The following is an 18,588-nucleotide window of genomic DNA, read 5'->3' as shown; positions in this document are numbered from 1 at the left end:
TATAGTCTAGTCTCTTTGAGGCACAGCATCCCTCAGTTTCTTCTCGATGCCTCTGTTCCCGCTCCCGTAGTATTCCAGTTGGTATCGACCGCACCCCCCTCTACTCCTCGGCGGCCCCGCACGTGATCCCAGCGCGCTCCCGAGGGGGCAGCAGAGTCTTGGAGGCGGCGCCGCTGGAGACAAGAGTGAGCAGCCGAGGAGTCGTGCGCCGCAGCTGTCGCCGGAACACCAGCGCGGAGGTCGCGATGTCGGAGCTCTCCCGCCTGCTGCTCTGGGCTGCTGCCTGCCTGGCCGCGCTCTGTGTGCTGACCGCCGCTGAGCCCAGCACCCTGGCCCCGAATATGACGACTTCGCCCACCAACGAGACAGTTACGACGTCGTTGAGGACCCTCGCGCCGTTAACCACTCTAGCACCAGGTGGGTGCCGGTCGGTCGGGCTTCCTGCCCTCGCTCGCTCCGTCGCTCGCTCCCGCCCGGCCGCGCTGCCCGTCCTGCGTGGTGCGCGCTGGGCCCCCCGGGGCGAAAGCTCGGGCAACATGGCGGCCCCTCCAGGGCCAGTCGGGGCCGGGCGCGGGCTGGCCGCGGTGGGGAGGCGCTCCGCTGGGAAGGGGCGGCCGAGCCCCGGACGCCTTTGCAGTTTCTGACCTCAGGGTCCCAGTCCGAGGTGCTTTCTAAAAGTGCCTCGTAAGCCCCAGTTTTGCCGTAGGCTCAGAAGAGGGGACGTGGCTGGCTTCCGCGGTGGCGACGGGTCGATTGTGGGGCGAGGCGACGTGCCTTCGCAGGTAGCGACGAGACCGAGCTCCCTTTCCCTGGGTTTAGTCGTTGGTCCACCCAGGTCCCCACTCCGCAGGGAGGGTTCTCCGGAAGTTGGCAAAAGAGGGAAAGAGAAACTGAAGACATTAATTTTCGTTTGTAAATAAGTCGCCTGAGATTTAATTACGGTAAGTTTGCGGATAGGTATGGGATTTATCTGAGGTTTGAGTATTTAATGAAAACTTTAAACCCCATGCTTTGTTAAAACGACGGAAAGTACCCATTCGTGTACCCAGTGCTTCGCATACATCTCTTAGGCTAAACTAGAAAATGGGTGGTGAAACCGAGGAGAGAGAAAGTAACTTTGCCGGGACCGTTTGTTTAGTAGATGGTGAAGTTGGGGCTGGAACCAGGTCTGTCGCTTTCCTAGAATCCGATCAAGAACACACCTTTAGTTAAGCTCTGCAGGCTACTGGTCGAGGCATAAAGAAGAAATTGGCACTGCCGTGATAATACAAAAAAGAAGGGAAGATAAATTTGAGATAAGGTGAAGAAACTCTAGGTATATAAAGCCTGCAATCTAGTGTGATTGGTGGTTCTAGTTCAATATTGGGTAGGACGTAACTGGCATTTTGAGGGAAGAACTACTGGTTTTTACCTTGGTTTTTTTTCTTTCAGGTTGATCATATTGTTTTACAATGTCTTCCCTAATTTTTGTATTTTATAAAAGCTTAATAAACTATGTAATGAACTTGATATTGTTAGAATCAGAAAGATGTAATGGTAAAATTAAAAAATTTTTAGACCTGGCCCGTGTGGCTCAGTTGGTTGAGCGTTGTCCCTGCACCACAAAAGGTCACCGGTTGGAATCCCAGTCAGGGACTTCCATCCGGTAGGGGGCATACAGGAGGCCCCCAGCGGATGTTCCTCTCTTCCCCTTCCTCTCTCTCTAAAATCAATAAATATGTACTAAAAAAAAATTTTTTTTAATGAAAAGAAATTGCAGTACAATACTGGAAGTTCTGACGGCACTATTTTTAAGGTGGTAGAGCGGAATATGTTTTGCCTCCTGATTATTTGGCAGTTTCCTCTCAGAATTGTAGTTTTGTTTTTTTTGTTTTTTAAAGAGAAGCTTGGAAATATGAAGTTAATTGCCTTTGTGTAATTTAAATACATGCAAAGGAGGTAATTTGTGTTTTCTGTAAGTAGTAGTTAGATAGGCTGCCATCTGAAAGGTAGCAAGTATAGTTCATTGTAAATATCATGCGCTGTGCTACCCAAACATTCATCATCCAGCACAAAAGATTTTAAACAACTAGCATTTTTCATTTGTATACAAACCTCTGAAAAATTTAATTCTGCTTTGTGACACCCCCCCCCATATATGTCCCAGTCTCTGATAAATACTAACGATGAAGTATTGAAATGCATTGCTTCTGTGTTGAACAGGGTTTTGTGTGCGTGTGTTTAGTGGGGTTTTTTTTTTTTGAGGTACAGAGAAGGCGAAGGAGAATGTTTTTTAGAGGCATCTATCTTCTAGGAAATGGATGGAGTCCAATTCTATAGTCCATTTGTTTGTCCAGACACTGAATTGTAATTAGCCGTCTTTGAAGTCTTGTTTCTGGGCCATTTGGCTTAAATTATTTAAAAAACCTTGCTAACTTGTTAAATTACATGTACATGAATGTAGCTTCCTCCAAATGTGTTGTCTCTTATCCTCTAGTCATGGAGGACGCTGGAAAGAGTGGATAATTTATGAATTACGAAACTAGGGCTTTTCAGAATGGGCATCCTCAAATCTTGGGTTCAACCTGTAATACGTCTTTATTACTGTTAAAAATTTTAGTATCTCATCTGATGTTTTGGGTCAGTGATTTCCTGGTCTGTTGTTGGCCTTATAACAGTGTTTTTTTCCAATATTTTTATTTTTTAAGGATGCTTTAAAATGCATCAAGAAATCCTGAGCGCCTGAAAGAGTTGCCATGTAAAAAAAAAAAGTTGTTTAGATAGGTACCATGAAGTACTGAGTGTTCCCACTAACTTGTGTTTTTTCCCCCTTTCTCTTGAGTTGACACTGGCTTCCTAAGTAATTTAAAATGATTGTAATTTCTTAGCCCTTTTATGAAGTTTTTTGTGTGTGGTTTAAAAAAATCACATGAGACCTACCTTCTTAACAAAATTTTAAAGGCACTGTATGGTATTAACTATAAGCACACTGGTCTACAGGTCTCTAGAACTTTTCATCTTGCATAAAACTCTATGCTCATTGAACAATTGTCCATTTCCCCTCTTCCCCAGCTCTTGGCAACCATCCTACTTTTTGCTTCTGAATTTGACTATTTTAGATACTTTGTATAAGCGGAATCATGCAGTATTTGTGTTTCTGTGACTTGCTGATATCACTTAGCATATGTCTTCAGGGACCATCTGTGTTGTAGTGTATGACAGGATTTCCCCTTTTTAATGACTGAATAACATTCCAGTTCATTACCCTTTCACTTGTTGATAGACTATAAAGTTTTACCATTTTTCTGAGTTAGTAAGTCTGGTACTGTCTATAATGCTTACTGTTTAAAAAAAAATAAGTAATACAAATTCCAAATCAGTTGCCAACTAATTTATTTCATACATTCCTCCCCACCCCAGAAATCTGTGAAAACCACAACAGCTGTGTTTCCTGTATTAATGCTAGCAGTGCTATTGCTAATATTACCTGCTTTTGGATGGAATGTAAAGAAGGTAAGAAACTTTGGGATTGTTTTAATTTTGAGAATGCAAAACTGTTTTGTTATAACATTTTAAAATATACTACAGGATATTCTTGAACATTCAAAAATTATGTAGAATGTTTTCGAAAGTAACACTGTTTTTTCACAAATCAAATACAGTGCCAATTGCTTTACACTTCCCCCTAAAATCTCTTCTTGTCTCCCATCCCCCCACCTCTAACTTAATTCCTTAGACTTGATAATTAAGGCTCAATAGTTTTCAAGGAAGAGAGATTATAGATCTTTGTAGGATACACTGAAATCAGCTGTGAAAGAAAGTTGTGAAATTTTCTCCTGAAACTTCCCCAGAAACATGTTTGAGGCATTTATCCTCAGTGTGTGCTGTAGATGAACTGTAGAGAGACCTTATGAAACTTAAGGGAGAGAAGGCCAAGGTGGTGCTTCTGTTAGGTTTTAAAGCTAGCTTTAATTGGAGGGGTAAAGAATTGGATGGAGGTAACTTTGAAATGCCAGCTAGGTTTTTGTTAGAACCATGGGATTACAGCATAAACTATTGTTTTCTTAATGTAAGGTACTTGTATTTTTTTCTCCCATCAGTATAGCAGTTTTTACATATAAAGAAAAAGCCAAACTACATCTTAAGCTTTTTTGTTCTTCACTGAAAAATTTAAGAGTTCTGAACATTATATCACTATGTAACAAAGTTTAAAAGCCTCTTTTAAAATTAGGGTATTAAATTAATCGGGGGTTAAGTTTTCTCTTGTATAAGAGTCACTTTTTTGTTTGTTTGTCATAAAATGGAATTTAAAAGTTCATCCCTCTCCTTTGTGTCGCAAGGTTGGCAAGTTTCGGAGATTGAATGCCTTTCTGTAGGATATGTTAGGGAAAGCACTTCTTACTCTTGCTATGTCTTCCATCCAGGAATTGGTTTTAGAAAGTGTAGAAAACTAATGGAGAGATCTGGAACAGAGGACTTACTGCTTCCTTCAGGGTAGCTCCCCTGTTTAAGCCTTTATTAGATCCTCACCACTTCCTCCCTCCTGAATCACCCTTCTTGTGGATTCTAGCAGCCTTCCTTGTACATTAGTCATACCACAATTCCAAGATCTAAGTTTATCTGTTCATTATGTTCATGTGGATTTTAAAAGGATAATATTTGGGAAGATCCTATATAACATTGCTAAAACAGTGGGAAGAAGAATAACAATACTTTGTTGGTCTGTGGATGGACTTCTGTAGTGTTTATGCCTGAGTTTGATTTTTGAGAGCTATTCTGGAGCTGAGTCAGAGATAATAAAAGTGAGTGATTGGTGCTGTTTAACTTGTTTGTTTTTTCTTCCATAGCAGGTAAAAGCTACTGCTCACATAATTCAACAGTTACTGATTGCAAGGTGGTGAACAGTACAGATTTCTGTTCTGGTAAGTATTCTCATTGGCTGCTAGGGAAAGTGGCCACAGAGAGGTGAGGAAGATCATTGCTTCAGGAAGCCTTATTTCAGTATTTGATTTGAAGCATTTCCATAGTTCTGATCGTGTTAGAAATTTCAGTATGAATAGCACTTATATTGATTGCTAAAGGGACAGTGTTTTGAAGCTTGGTTTAGTGATTTGGCTATACTGTGGAATGCTGTAAGTACAGATGCCTTCTCCATCGTTGTTATTATTGTTATTTTCACTCTTACAGAAACTCATTGCACTTTAGTCCCTCTCTTTATTTTCATTTTATAGGCCTGGACAGTCTTGTTCTGGCAGTTTCTTGGTTACGGTGCTGGTGAATGTCATAATGTCCAGCACAGTTTGTGCTGTGGTTAAATGCATCTTCTCTGTATTCTTCCATTTCCTGTACTTTAATTTGAGGAACTTGATTACTCTTTAACCTTTACTCTTTGCTCAGGAAATAGTTAAAACTCCTAGCTGAAACAGCAGATTTTTCTAACAAGACTATAAATTATAGAAGGAAAGTCAAGCTCCTAATTTGGTACACGGTAATAATTAAATTGAGCAAAAGATTTTTCTGGAAAGTGTCAGTAACCTTGAAAGACTATCTTGATTTAATTTTGGTAGGAGTTTTCCCATCTTCCCCATCCCAACTTGAACTTTATAACTAAGAATTTCATTCGTATGAGATCAGTTACACACTATGTAGAGTGCAATAACATGGTTTAGGTGGTAAATGTTAATAGTTATTTAAATGTGTGTTAGAAAAAACTAATAAATTATATCAGACTTATGGTTTCATGGTAATGTTGCTTAGAAATAAGATTAAGTAAAACATTGTAAGAGACATTAAAGAAAAACTGAGCAATTCTACTTATTTGGTGATGTATCAAATTACAGTGATTTAAGAAATAGATTTACTCTGGTCTCCTGTAAAGGAAGTCTGGGTTCAAGTGCAGCTACAGGGTTATAGTAGCAGCTCTACAACCATTAGGGACCCAGACTCCTTCTAGGTTTTTATTGTTATTCCTCAAAAATGGCCTTGATCTTACTGTCCAAGGTGAGTTCTCATGATTCAGCCATGTAATTGGTTATTCTGCCAGCAGGAAGAGGGAGGGAAAGAGAAGCCCATATCTACTTTACATGTGCTTCATGGAAGTTACGCATGGCTACCTAGCTGCAGGGGAGGTTGAGAAATGTCTGCGGCAGGGAGGGAAGTGTCACTGAAAATTGGTGCTCCTGTTCCTAAGGAGGGGGAGTGTAGTACTGGCTGAGAGCAACTGTCAGTCTTTCTTCACAGGTGGCACTAAAATGTAAAAATTGTAAAGTGGCACTCAAATGACTGCAGGGTTGGAAATAGTGTTAGAGATTGTGATATTTTAAACAGTTTTGACTTAATGTTTTTGTTTTTTTTAAGTAGCGCCCACTGCCTCTCCGTTGCCAACCAATTCCACAGGTAATACAAGATAATTGACTTCTCCTCTTTCTCCTTTCAGGACTTTTAAGTGCTGTTGATGGATAACATCTTAGTAAATAGCTAAAAGGTGTTGGTATAATTTTAAAAATTATACATACTTAGTCTTGGATCGCAATAATTACATTAATGTGTGCTGTTTGTGACAGTGACACATGGCTTTGGTGTTGCACATTCATTGAATCTGAGTGGATTTCCCATAGCTTTGTATATTGAGTCCACAAACTGCTTTTTGTGGAAATCCTCAGAAATACAAAAGCCTAAAGGAAATTAAAATTCCCTATAACTCTCATCATCCAGAGGTACAACAAAATGTTTTAAGTGATTAAGTTCTTTAGTATTTTCTATGTGTAGATCTAAAAAACGTCTTATGAAATTGAGTATATGAACTTGCAGGTTTGACTTGTGTCCCTTTTGCTGCAAGCATTGTTGTGCACAGTTGACACATCATGCTCTTGGTTAAATCGTTAGGTTGGAATACTTTATAGGAAAGATTTGCCGTCATCTCTTGACAGAATTGATTCAGATAGCATTCCCAAGTGGTTCTTTTTAGACTCTCAGTACTGATTGCTTTCCAGAAAGATAGGCTTTTCATTCTCATCAGCTTGAAAGTTTTCACCACACTCAATAGCATTAGATAATATCTCCTTTTAAAAATCTTCACCAATTTGATAGGAAGAGTAAATAATTTAAAAGCAAATAGTCCAGTACAAGTACTAGGCTAGATGATAGGGATACAGAGACAGAAGTAAGACAACGTTTGGTCTGTTGCAGGAACTAGGAAGAGGTAAGCAAGCAGTGTGTTAGGGGAGTTGTATGGGAAGGGGTGTGTATTGAGTAGCATGGTATTTGTGGTAACAGCTTCCTGAAGATGCTGACTGAGTCTTGAATTTACCCTGGTAAGATATGAGGAGAGTTTCCCAAGTGGAGCAGGGTGGTCAGTATAGGTGAAGGAAATGTGAAAGAATATAATGAGATCAGGGAATTGCATTTGGAGTGTACATTATAAGGTGAGGAAGAGTGAAGCTGGGCAATCGACAAGTCAAGAGCCAGATTGGGAAGTGCCTTTGTATTCCTTGGTGGTAGATTTGAAGCAATATAGGTCCTCTGTGATGAGATTTGCATTTTAATAAAATGATTTATTCTGACAATGTGGAGAGCAGACTGGAAGGGAGACTAGAGTGAACACGAGGAGGTTAGATAACCTGTTGTAGTAATTCTAGAGAACTAATAGGGGAAGAGTTGCAGACGTACGCAAATAGACTTAGGAAGTAGAAGGCATGGGACTTGATGAATGAGGTGATGGGAGAGCTCTTAGCTAAAAGTACAGCTAAGTTGATCAGTGTAGACAGTAGTGAAGTCCTAGAGTGGTTTCTAGGGAGGAGAATAGGGTTTTAGGAACAAACTCTTGAGAACAGTAATGTCTAAGGGGTGGAAAGAGGACTGGAGAGGAAGCTGAGTGGAGATGGGAAGAGGAGAGAGCCCAGAGAAGTGTGTCCAAGAAACTGTGTGTGTGTGATTTAGGTGTAGTTTTTTCAGAGGAAAAGGTGGTCAAATGCTGTAACAAGGACAAAAACTCATTTTGAAAGACTTAGGCTGTGGTGAGCTAGCTTTTACCAGGTTTTGCTAGCCAATTGTGCACAGCTCTTTCCAACTGCACATTTCATGATTCCATGTTGGTAGTTTGAATTACAGCTACAGTGGAAATATTCACACCATGGAAATCTGCAAATGCTGTGAAACTTTATTTTGGAGAGCACACAGTGGTGTGCTCTTAAACCTTTAGCACTCATTAGAAATCACTGACTAGGAAGGTATTAAAGGTCATTGAAAGCTGAGATGTTGAGAGAAAACTTATTTCCAGAAGGTGGGATGTGAACAGAAGGAGAGAGGAGGAAATGATTTTCCCAAAGTCATTGTGAGCCTACTTTTAATTTCTTCCCCATGAGTCTTGATGTATCCTTGCAGAAAATGTATCAGTTGAGTGACAATTAATGGTTGAAAAACAAACTTTTACATGTCTCTTTCCATGGCTACTGCTGAAGAGAGCAAGTGGGAAATTAAGGGACTGTTAATGCAAAGAGAATTTGATTTATATAGAAAGGTGTTCAGTGGGGCTAATAGTCTTCTGCCAGTACAAATAGTATAAATATTATAAACACAAAACTATATTTATAAATAACATAATAAAATGACTAAATGTCAGAAATATAATGGAAAATATTCATAATAAGTGAAAGACAAACTGTATTAAGTAGTTCCAGTACAATTTATTTTTTTGTTCCATACGTGCCTAGAGAAATAGCTGGCAGGAAAAAACATGCTACTCAGAGTGATGGGATTACTTACATTTCTTTACTATATTTTCTAAATTATCACCAATAGCAGCTTTTATGACTTATGAATTATTTTTTTAAATGAAAGTAACAAAATAAGGGCAGCGCAGGTATATTTCCTGAGTAGTGCCTAATTTTGAATATTTTGTTAATTTAATACTTTGGTCAAAAATAAAACTGTATAAATGTTCAGACAAAATTAATAGTAGTGTTTTAAGATTGAAAAGGATTTTGATATATGTTTAATTTGTAAAGTACATTTTTTTGCAGTTACACAGAATGTATAAACAACAACAACTTTGAAGGGACCATAAGTCTTAAAATAATCATACTTTCTAATCTGGTGGGAATTCTGTATAGGAATCAGCCCTGTCAGAGATGAGATCAAGTATTTCCCTGTAAGATGTTCACAGATAGCATGGAGAAATGAGAGGTGACCTAACAGTCCAACTAAGAGCAGGGTGGGTAAAATGTGTACAGTGGTAAGAGAAAAAAGGGTACACACGTGTATGAAAATATCCATGGGTGTTAACATATTTATTAGTATCTATCAATAGTATCAACACTAACAAGTCCTTTAATGTAATACTTCAGTTCCTAAAATGTTATATTCCATCTAATTCTTCCCATGAGTGTACATTTGTTCAGAAGCGTCATCATATAATTATTTGAGCTTGCATAGTTTGGTAGGCTAGAGCTTCCCCTGGACACTTCTAATCTAAATTGGGGGAGCTGTGGCCTTAGGACACCAGTTTTTTATGAATAAAGTTTTATTGAAGCACAACCATGCCCATTCATTTGCATGTTGTCTTTGGCTGCTTTTGCACTATACAGTGCACAAAGCCTAAAATATTTACTTTCTGCCCCTTTAAGAAAAGTTTCCCAACCCCCTGAAATGAAGAAGATAAGCAAATCTTGATACCCACGTAAGAAATACTGAGTTGCACTTGTTTCTTACCTTGACTTTTGAAGTTTAGTTTTTGTATTAGAAGCAATATTATTTATAAAGAACCTATAATTCCCTCACCTAAACACTAATTCTTGCCCTTTTGTGTGTGTTTTTCCCCCAAACTTGATCCAGTTGTATACATAGATTTTACATATAGATGTTAACCTGGATACAATTTTATGATTGCTTAATGTTTTAAAATACATTAAAAGCTAGTATTCTGGATGTGTAGATGTTAGTGAACCATTAACTGAAAATTGGCCTTTATTTTCTAAAAAATTGAAAGCATGTTGAAGTTGGTGGCATTATTTTAAAAAAGTAGATGCTAAATAACTGGGAAGTTTAGAAATTTAAGTTTCTAATACATTTTGTTTACCTTCCAGCTGGAAACACAACTATGCCTTCCTTTTCTACAACTGCTACTACGCCAGGTAATTGAAGTTTTTAAAACTCAGTGAAGCTGGGTGTATGTGTACCGTTGCCTTTTACTATTTCTGCCACCATTTTCCAGTTTTACTCATGAATGGTGGTGAACTGAAACTCATCTTTTATGTTTAGAGGACAACACAGTGGACTGTTAAAGCAGTAGTGATAGGTTTGCTGAGTCCTTTTCTAGTCTTAGTTTGTAATCACATTTGGCATGACACATTAGAATTAAATAATGTGTTTCCAAAACCCTTTAGTACAACTTGTAGGTGAAATCTAATTTCTTATAACTTAAAAGTTAAATACTGATCAATGTTAGGCATTGGTTTTGTGCTGTATTAGGCCATAGCAATCTGAATGAAGATAGTAAAGCCGTCCTTTTTACTGAAAAATACCTAAAAAGCCAAGATCACTATTAAATGTCAATCTTGGCCATATTTCTTACAATTTCTCAAATTCCTTTATAATAACGCTTGAAAGTACATGTGAAAATTAAGTTACTAATTAGTGATTTGACATGTTAATAAACTAAGTCATTTAGGTTATGCCACAAGACACAATAGATACACAGATTAGGAACTCTTCCCTCTGTCCATATTTTAGACACTTGTTCTGTTTATGGCGAATCTTGGTAATTTTTTTATCCTTTTGTCTTTATTCTTACACTACCTTTATTTCAGTTTCAGTGAAGCCATTCTGTCTTCACAAGAAGAAATACAGAATACTTATAATTAATTTTAAAACCGGCCAACTTGTTACGTACAGCCACCAGAACCAGTGTTTATTTGATATTCTATTTAAGAAAAAAGTAAAATTGATTTTAAATATGAGATTTCTTTTTATTAAAGTGAGTGGTGCTCCCCTTGAAACATTTTACTCCCTGGGAAGGAATTCAAATTTTTGTGCCTTTTTAACCCCCTCATGACTTGGTAATAACTTTCTCATAATGTAAAATCTGCTGAGTAAGGTTTAAGGTACTTTTAGTAGCCCTGCTGGTGTCGCTCAGCGGTTGAGCATCGACTATGATCCAGGAGATCAAGGTTCGATTCCTGGTCAGGGCACGTGCCCGAGTTGTGCACTTGATCCCGGGCGCAGTGGCAGCAGGGCATGCAGGAGGCAGCCGATCAGTGACTCTCAGCATTGATCTTTCTCTCTCTCTCCCTTTCTCTCTGAAATCAATAAAGATAGATATATTTTTTAAAAAGATACTTTTAATAATGAGTTCTTTTGCTTATGGAGTTATAAATTGCAGATACTTAAGATTGTTTTTGTAATTTGGAAAATTGCAACCAAATTTTTAAATTTACCTCATGTATTTATTAAAATTCAAGTTTGTGCATTTTTAATACAAGTATTAATATTTACTCTAGCAGGATCGTTAGTCTGAAGAAATTATAAAATTTTAAAGTGCTTCGCATGTTCCCAGGGCATAATTCATATACCAGGAGAGTCTCTTTCCTTCATTTCTATATTTGAAGTTGTATAGCAGCATTTAACCACTTGATATGACCAGCGAAATGAAGAATGGAATGGTAATAATTGTCTTCCTCAATTGGGTATAAATTCTAGTTGTAAAGACTTGTCTCAAGAGGAAATATTTCAGAAAATCTAACAAAAGACAAAATCGAAACTCAGGTGGGTCTTGAAATTATGTGATAGAGGCTCATGAGACTTATTGTTATTTCTTCTATCTTATTTAACAGGTTCAACTAATGCCACTTTAAGTCCAACTTCACAACCTATGCGGAAGTCTACCTTTGATGCAGCCAGTTTCATTGGAGGAATTGTCCTTGTCTTGGGTGTGCAGGCTGTAATTTTCTTTCTCTATAAATTCTGCAAATCAAAAGAACGAAACTACCACACTCTGTAAACAGACCCATTAGATTAACAAGGACTGGCGTGTAACTCAATGAAACCAAAATACTATCTTTCAAGATGTCCCACATGGAAGACGCTGTTCCAGGATCTTTAAATTTTCAAAGGATGCATATAGGATATTTTGGAGCATCATGCTGGAAGAAAAATCAGTTAAATCATTTTGCTCAACAGGAATATTTAAAATATTCTGCATGAAGCCTTGTGGCTGTCTTCTTTCATTTTGTATGGCTGCTGCTGTGGGATTATGTTCTTTTTTCTTGACATGCCCAATGTAACTCTGTAAGGGATGGAAAACATTGTCCTGCGCAGACAACCTCATGACTTTTGGCAGTTAAATTTAGTCATTTTAAACCCTGAAAGCTGCATTCTTTTCATCCTAACTCAGGATGTAGTTCAGTGGCCAGAATTGAGAAGAATGTGCCAAATGAGCATGAATCAGGTGGATTTTTGGCTATCATTTAAAAAATGGAATAAATTTATAGTTTAATATTCATATAGTAAACTATCCTTAGAGTAAAATTTTGTGCTTGATAACAGTTATTTTTTCTACATTAGAAATAAGACACCACACAGGGAATTACATTCCAGATTTAAAGAAATAAATGGAAAGGATACAAAGTATAGCAGGTTATTGTTAATACTTGTAAAGCACCTTATATCATTGAGAAAAAGAGCAGTGCCTTAAAAGACAGACTGAAGGGTAGAATGTAACTTAAAATGTTTGTGATTTGTTGTTCCCATCAAGGAAGGTAAAAGGTTGATCTGAAGGTGTAACTTCATGTGAGCAGTAGTAAACCTGCTTTTAGATACCATACTGTTAATATTTAATTGAAAACTTACCTACTTTACTTCAGACCTGAGTAAATTAAGCTAAAGGATATTACACAAAGCTGAAAGTCTTCATATGTTAAACCTCCCAAAATACTGGCTGTTAAAAATATAATAGAGACTAAAATTGATATAATTATATTTTTCTTTGTACTTCAAAAAAGTATTTTAACACTTGTATCTCAAAAGAATTTTCACCAAGCTATCTTGAAAAGTAACTTCTTTCATGAGGCAAGAAGGAAATAATCAGTTATTTTAGAGTCATTTACTAACTCTTTAAATGAGACAATCATTTAAGTTGTTTTGTTTTTTCATTTTAAGTTTTGAGACGGCAAATGTGACCAGTGTAATTTCAGAAAATCTAAGGATTTTTGGTACTGTAGATTTTTAATAATGATTGCCCTGGATAAACAGATTGTACTTTTTTCTTTCTTCTCTGCCAAGCTTTCTTCTTCCTAGTTTCAATTCCCTTAGTATAGTAAGCATGCATACTTTTATTTCTTTAGTTTTCTTAGGAAGCACTAGGTGTTTTTTATTTTAGAGGGATACTTCTCCCTCCTGCCTTTGACACATTGGATTAGTTCAGAGGCTTAAATTGGTTTAAAATGAGCTTTTGCTTTTCTAGGTCATTAAAATTGTTTTGTTTTCATTTCTTTAGCCTAGAGTGGCTAAGTTTAGCTTTCAGTTTTCAATATTTTATGGTAGGAAAAGACAAGTTGCTTAGGTCCATTACATAAGCCAAAATTCCTTACATTTAGATAATTAAAGGTTCTTTAAATGAAGATTTGCTTGTTTCTTAGTTACTTGCTGGTACAGCTAAAGTTTGTTTTACTTGCACATTTGTATGTACACCTAATGTTTTCAAGTGCCTTAATTGTTTAAAATCTCTGACTTCAAAGGTTTTTGGGAAAAGGTAGGTTTACCTCACATTTTTGTGTTTTCATTAGTAGTAGTAGTCTAGGTACCTCACAGAAACTTTTATTACGGTGCCATGGCTGTTAGTTTTTAGTGAGTGCTATAAGATGCAAGATTTATTTGAAAGTGTGCAGAATTTCCATTCTTCCCAGAGTGGCAAAAATTGGCTACAGTGGTGTGAATGCCTTGTCACATGTTAATGTCAACACGTACGGTAATTTTTGTGAAAATGTAGCAGATGAAGCCTCTCATCTTCTGTAATTTTGAGGACTGCTCTAACAACAAAATCATATAATATGAAACTAGATTTTGCAAGAAGAGCTCTTACAACAGAACTCACAGCCTTTTTCCCTCCTTTCTTTAGCAATTTAGTATCTGGAGCCATTGATAATTTTTGGGTTTTTTTAATCCAGAAGGTATATAGAAACCTTTTCAGATTTTTCATCTGACTATTTCATGCAGATGTAGTTCTATCAAAATACCTTATTTTATCTTAAGATATTTGTTGTACAGGCAGACACTGCTATATTTAGAAATTTCTATTTTAGTTCATGAAAAACTGCAAAACCAATCTGTATCATGTACCATACTGATTTAAAATAAATCTACATGTTTATTGAATTTATGTTCTTTTTTATTAACTGAAGTGTGTATTTGCTTTTTGGTTATGACAATTAATGCTAGTGAATTTACCTTATCTCTCAGAATGGGTTGTGTGCTCAGTTTTTATTGCTCCCTAAGACCAGCAGATAGTAACTAAAGTATGTGTTCATTCGTGGAGAACAGAGCCTTAGAAATAATAGTTGGAGGGATGACTTTTTATGCCTATGGGAGTGACATACAAATTGATATTCCACAAATCAATAGAAATCATCCACTTAAGCTCTACCAAGTAACAAATTGGGCTTCTGTATAGAGTACTTTGTATAAATATCTAGTATCAAGCCGCATGGCTAGTATGTGAAATTTGGTACTTTTGGTCCATGTTTTGGCCAAGATTATATTCTATATTAAACCCCAGAATTTGAACTGAGAGAATACTCCCCTATATACATTAAAACTTATCAATAATTTTGCTGTAGAAAGTATGAACCTTTGGTTTCATATTAGCCTTATATACGGTCAAGTTTGGTAAATATAAAACTCTGCCAAGCTTGAAGATACCCTGAAATGTTGCTAGAGACAAATTATTATTTTGATAAGAATGGGGTTCTAAATAGTTATTTTAGATAATAAAAAGTCCTGTGTACTTGACACCCGTGTAATGACCATTTCTTGTGCTCTCCATTACTTTGCTACTGGTATTTACCTTCTTCCTAAAGACTGTCCTTTAACCTTTAATATTTCTAGTTAGGATGGTACAGATATTGTTGATGAATTCTTTCAGTTTTTGTGTGTCTGCCTTTGTTTTTGAAAGATGTTTTCATTGCATATAGAATTCTAGGTTGATATTTTTTGCTTTCAGCACTTTAATGATGTCCACTCTCTTCTCACATTGTGTTCTCTGAGAAATCTTTCATCTTTGTCTTTTGTTCCTCTGTACATATCTTTTTCCTCTGTTGCCTATTAAGATTTTTCTCTATCTTCGGCTTTGAACAATTTGATTATGATGTGCTGTGCTGCTGCTTTCTGTTTCTTGTGTTTGGGGTTCATGGACTTTCTTAAATCTATGGTTTTTATCAAATTTGGAAATCTTTCAGCTTTTATTCAGATATTTTTTCTTTCCCTTCTCTGTTGGGAACTTTACACAGAGGCTGCCAGAAGTTGACCCACAGCTCACCTCTGCACCTTTTAGGTTTTTTAAAAATCCTTTTCTGTTTTATGTTAAATTATTACTCTCTGAGTTCACTGATGCTTTGTCTAATGTGTTGTTATCCAATGTGTTTTTCATTTCAGATGTTTTTATTCCTAGAAATTTGGGTGTTTTTATATTTTTCATGCCATTACATAGTCAATCTTTTCTTTAGTTTTTGAGCATACAGTGTAACAATTTTTAACAGTTAGCCTATGGGCTAATTAAAACATCAGGGTCACTTTCTGTTGATGATTTTTTTGCTTATTATGTGTCATATTTTTCTATTTCTTTGCATATTTGGTAATTTTACTGCATGCCACACATAAATTTTAACTTGTTGGGTGTGGGTTACTTTTGTTCTGGGACATAAATTACTTGAAATCAGTTTGATCTTTTCATGACTTGTTTTTTAAAGTTTGGTTGGTGACAGCAGTGTAGGATTTGTTCTAGGGCTTAATTATTTCCCAGTTCTGAGGCAAGACCCTTCTGAGTGTCCAGTGCCCACTGCATTACGAAGCTTTCTCGTCTGGGCCAGTGGGAGCGGGCTCTGTTCCTAGGTTTGTGTGAGCTCCAGGTACTGTTTCCTCTAAATCTTTCCCCAGATTTGGATAGTTTTCCTCACATGCATGCACTGGCCAGTACATTGCTGAATACTGGAGGGGCGCCCTCTGCAGATCTCTGGAATTTCTCTTTCTGCTACTCTTTCTTTCTTGGTGCTCTACCTTAGTAACTCCAGCTGCCTCCATCTCACTGGATTTCAGCTACATGTTTTCAACTCACGAAGCCCAGTAGGCTCTTGCCTAGGTGTCCCTTCCCTGCAACATGGCTTAGAAAGTGAAGGCAGTAAGTGGGGTCAGTACTTTCCTGTCTTTCAGGTCTTACTGTCCTTTGCCTAAAGACCATTGTATTGAACACTACTGTTTCATGTATTTTGTCCAGTTTTTTAGTTGGAGAGAGTATGCCCCTTAAGGCTCACAAGATGGCAGAGATGTTCACTGAGGCTGTGGAACACCCAAAGTGGTGCTGGCAGGGAAGCCCTTCGCGGAGGTGCCATGCCAGTGGCACTGCTGTGAAGCTGCAGGCACCACCTTTGCCGGGACACTAGAAGCTGCACACTGCAGGCGCCTACCCAGAGGAGATCCCAGAACCTGGAATAGAGGTCCTTCTTCCTCCAGGGTCCCTCCAGCACCCTCTGCTGACAAAGCTTAGCATCTTGCCGGTTGGCAAAGAAGAAATACAGGGTCCAGATTCATTATTCCACAGCAGACCAGGAATTTGGAGCTTATAGGTTGTAAATTGATAAGTAATACCATACCTTGTCCTGTTGAATTTTGGTTTTGATAGCATTCATCAATATTCCTCTTGGCTTTTGTTTTTTTATATTTCAGAAATGTTTGTATGTCTGTGCACGTGTGTGTGCATATACATTTTTAATCCATTTGAAATTCATTATAGTGTAAGGTGATGATTTAATCTACTTCAAATAGACTCAACCTCAATTTGGAAGGCTACATATATCATACAAATTTATGTATATAAATGTTTCTTTGGTCTATTCTGTTCCATTCATCTGGTTATTACTATACCCAAGATAGATTTTTCTTGTCTGAACAAAAAGGCTTGGATTAGGACTTTATGAAGAGGATTTTGACATTTGTAGGAAGAATAAAAAGTCTGTTAAGAGAGGATGATGTTCTTAAGTGAAACAAATAGAAGTAAGTTCTCTGAAGTTTATTTGGATTAATCTGTTTTAGTTTTCCACTTACTAGTAAATACTGCTTAGCAGTAGTGCTCCCTCTCCTGACTGTGTCATCTAATCAGTATTTCTAGAACCCAGGTAGAGAGGCTGTTGATTGACCAGAGGCAAGGCCCATGTGGTAGAAATGCAAATCAGCTCTTAGGTTTCAAAATCTAGAGCCAACTCCTTCACCTGGGACGTTCAGGGTATAATCATGTCAGTCCTTCCACACTATCTTCACAGTACTCATAATAATAAGTACTAGATAAAAGGTGTAATGGAGTTTAAAATCATTTTTATTTATTTAAATGCTTATAGAAATAAAAGTTGGAAAAGGATTAGGATTACCAGTCAGGTCTGAATGGGGTTCTGGATGGAGCTGTTTGAACTTGAAAAGCTGAAAGTTGAACATTTTCTGCCACAATGGGTAGGAAGACATCATCAGCCCTTTTTCTGTGTTTAGTAGGTACCTGGAATATAAGTATTAAGTAGACATTGGAGCTTTTAAGGAAGATGAATAATTCTTGTTATACATCATAAAAAGTCACTAATGAGACCAAGATCACTGGTCTGGTCTGGATTAGGCCATTTAGAGTGCCGCCTTGTACATATTTTGCCACTTGTCATAAAGAGAACTGGTGGTAAATGAATCCATCAGTGGGAAAGCCACTTCCTGCGGAGTAAGAAAAGATACCCCCTTTTTTGGAGTAATCTGAAAGTTCCTTAATATTTTATCATTTGTGTTAGTGCAGTGCTATTTTTGTTTGTTTTAGAAAATCATTGGTGTTCTTACATTCCAGCTATGCATAAATTCCTCTTTGTCTTTATCTGACTTGTCTTATAGGCCTTGCTTAAGAAGTCAGACCTTAGATTTAAAGCAGTTCCAACTAATTTTTTGCCTTTCCTGGACCTTCAGCTTTTTGTGTACAGTCTCTACTGTAATAATCCAGGGGCCCACAAGATACTTTTTTCATTGTTAGAATTTATTTATTTAGTTGGGTAATGTCTCACAATGAGCTTTATATCATCACATCGGCCTTCTAAATCTTCCAAACAGTGGATCTCCACTAATGCATTTAGCTACTTGGCAGCCTACCCTGATCCCCCATGGTATACAAACACTTGCTTTGGGGAGTAAAATGGGGGTGAAGTCAGTTTTTAAAAAATACACTTTTATTGATTTTTCAGAGAGAAAGGGAGAGGTAAAAACATCAATGATGAGAGAGTCGTTGATCAGCTGCCTCCTGCATGGCCCCTACTAGGGACTGAGCCCACAACCCGGGCATGTGCCCTGACTGGGAGTCGAACCATCATCTGGATCCTAGGTTGA

The 18,588-nt window shown here is 37.5% G+C and overlaps 2 protein-coding genes across 3 annotated transcripts in view; one reads left to right on the top strand and one right to left on the bottom strand.

Moving 5' to 3' along the window:
* The first annotated feature begins 230 nt into the window (after window positions 1-230).
* CD164 (CD164 molecule) lies at window positions 231-14,979 on the top strand. Of its 2 annotated transcripts, none has more exons than XM_016217534.2 (6): window positions 231-417; window positions 3,400-3,492; window positions 4,827-4,901; window positions 6,340-6,375; window positions 10,062-10,109; window positions 11,808-14,979. In XM_016217534.2, the coding sequence occupies exons 1-6, from the start codon at window positions 246-248 to the stop codon at window positions 11,972-11,974; spliced, it is 591 nt and encodes a 196-aa protein (XP_016073020.1). In that variant the 5' UTR covers window positions 231-245; the 3' UTR covers window positions 11,975-14,979. The 2 variants fall into 2 exon arrangements, with proteins under 2 accessions (XP_016073020.1, XP_016073019.1); XM_016217533.2 differs by having other exon boundaries at window positions 6,337-6,375.
* Window positions 14,980-17,562: 2,583 nt separating this feature from the next.
* The window catches only part of LOC107540679 (uncharacterized), a 127,653-nt gene continuing 126,627 nt past the window's right edge, over window positions 17,563-18,588 (bottom strand). The window contains 1 exon segment of the mRNA XM_087817767.1: window positions 17,563-17,728. Within this exon segment, the coding sequence (XP_087673893.1) occupies window positions 17,603-17,728 (126 nt within the window). The 3' untranslated portion in view covers window positions 17,563-17,602.

Source organism: Miniopterus natalensis, chromosome 5, assembly GCF_054644295.1.
Source record: "Miniopterus natalensis isolate mMinNat1 chromosome 5, mMinNat1.hap1, whole genome shotgun sequence".
NCBI lineage: Eukaryota > Metazoa > Chordata > Mammalia > Chiroptera > Miniopteridae > Miniopterus > Miniopterus natalensis.
The sequence above is the reverse complement of the archived record's forward strand: the minus strand, read 5'-3'. Positions and strand labels throughout refer to the sequence as shown.

What these genes read in the sequence shown, in the direction of transcription:
- CD164 (XM_016217533.2), top strand. Translation starts at nt 246, where the DNA reads ATGTCGGAGCTCTCCCGCCTGCTGCTCTGGGCTGCTGCCTGCCTGGCC. An exon ending in TTGGATGGAATGTAAAGAAG is followed by an intron (nt 3,493 to 4,826) that starts GTAAGAAACTTT and finishes TTTCTTCCATAG; the next exon opens with CAGGTAAAAGCTACTGCTCA. An exon ending in TACAACTGCTACTACGCCAG is followed by an intron (nt 10,110 to 11,807) that starts GTAATTGAAGTT and finishes CTTATTTAACAG; the next exon opens with GTTCAACTAATGCCACTTTA.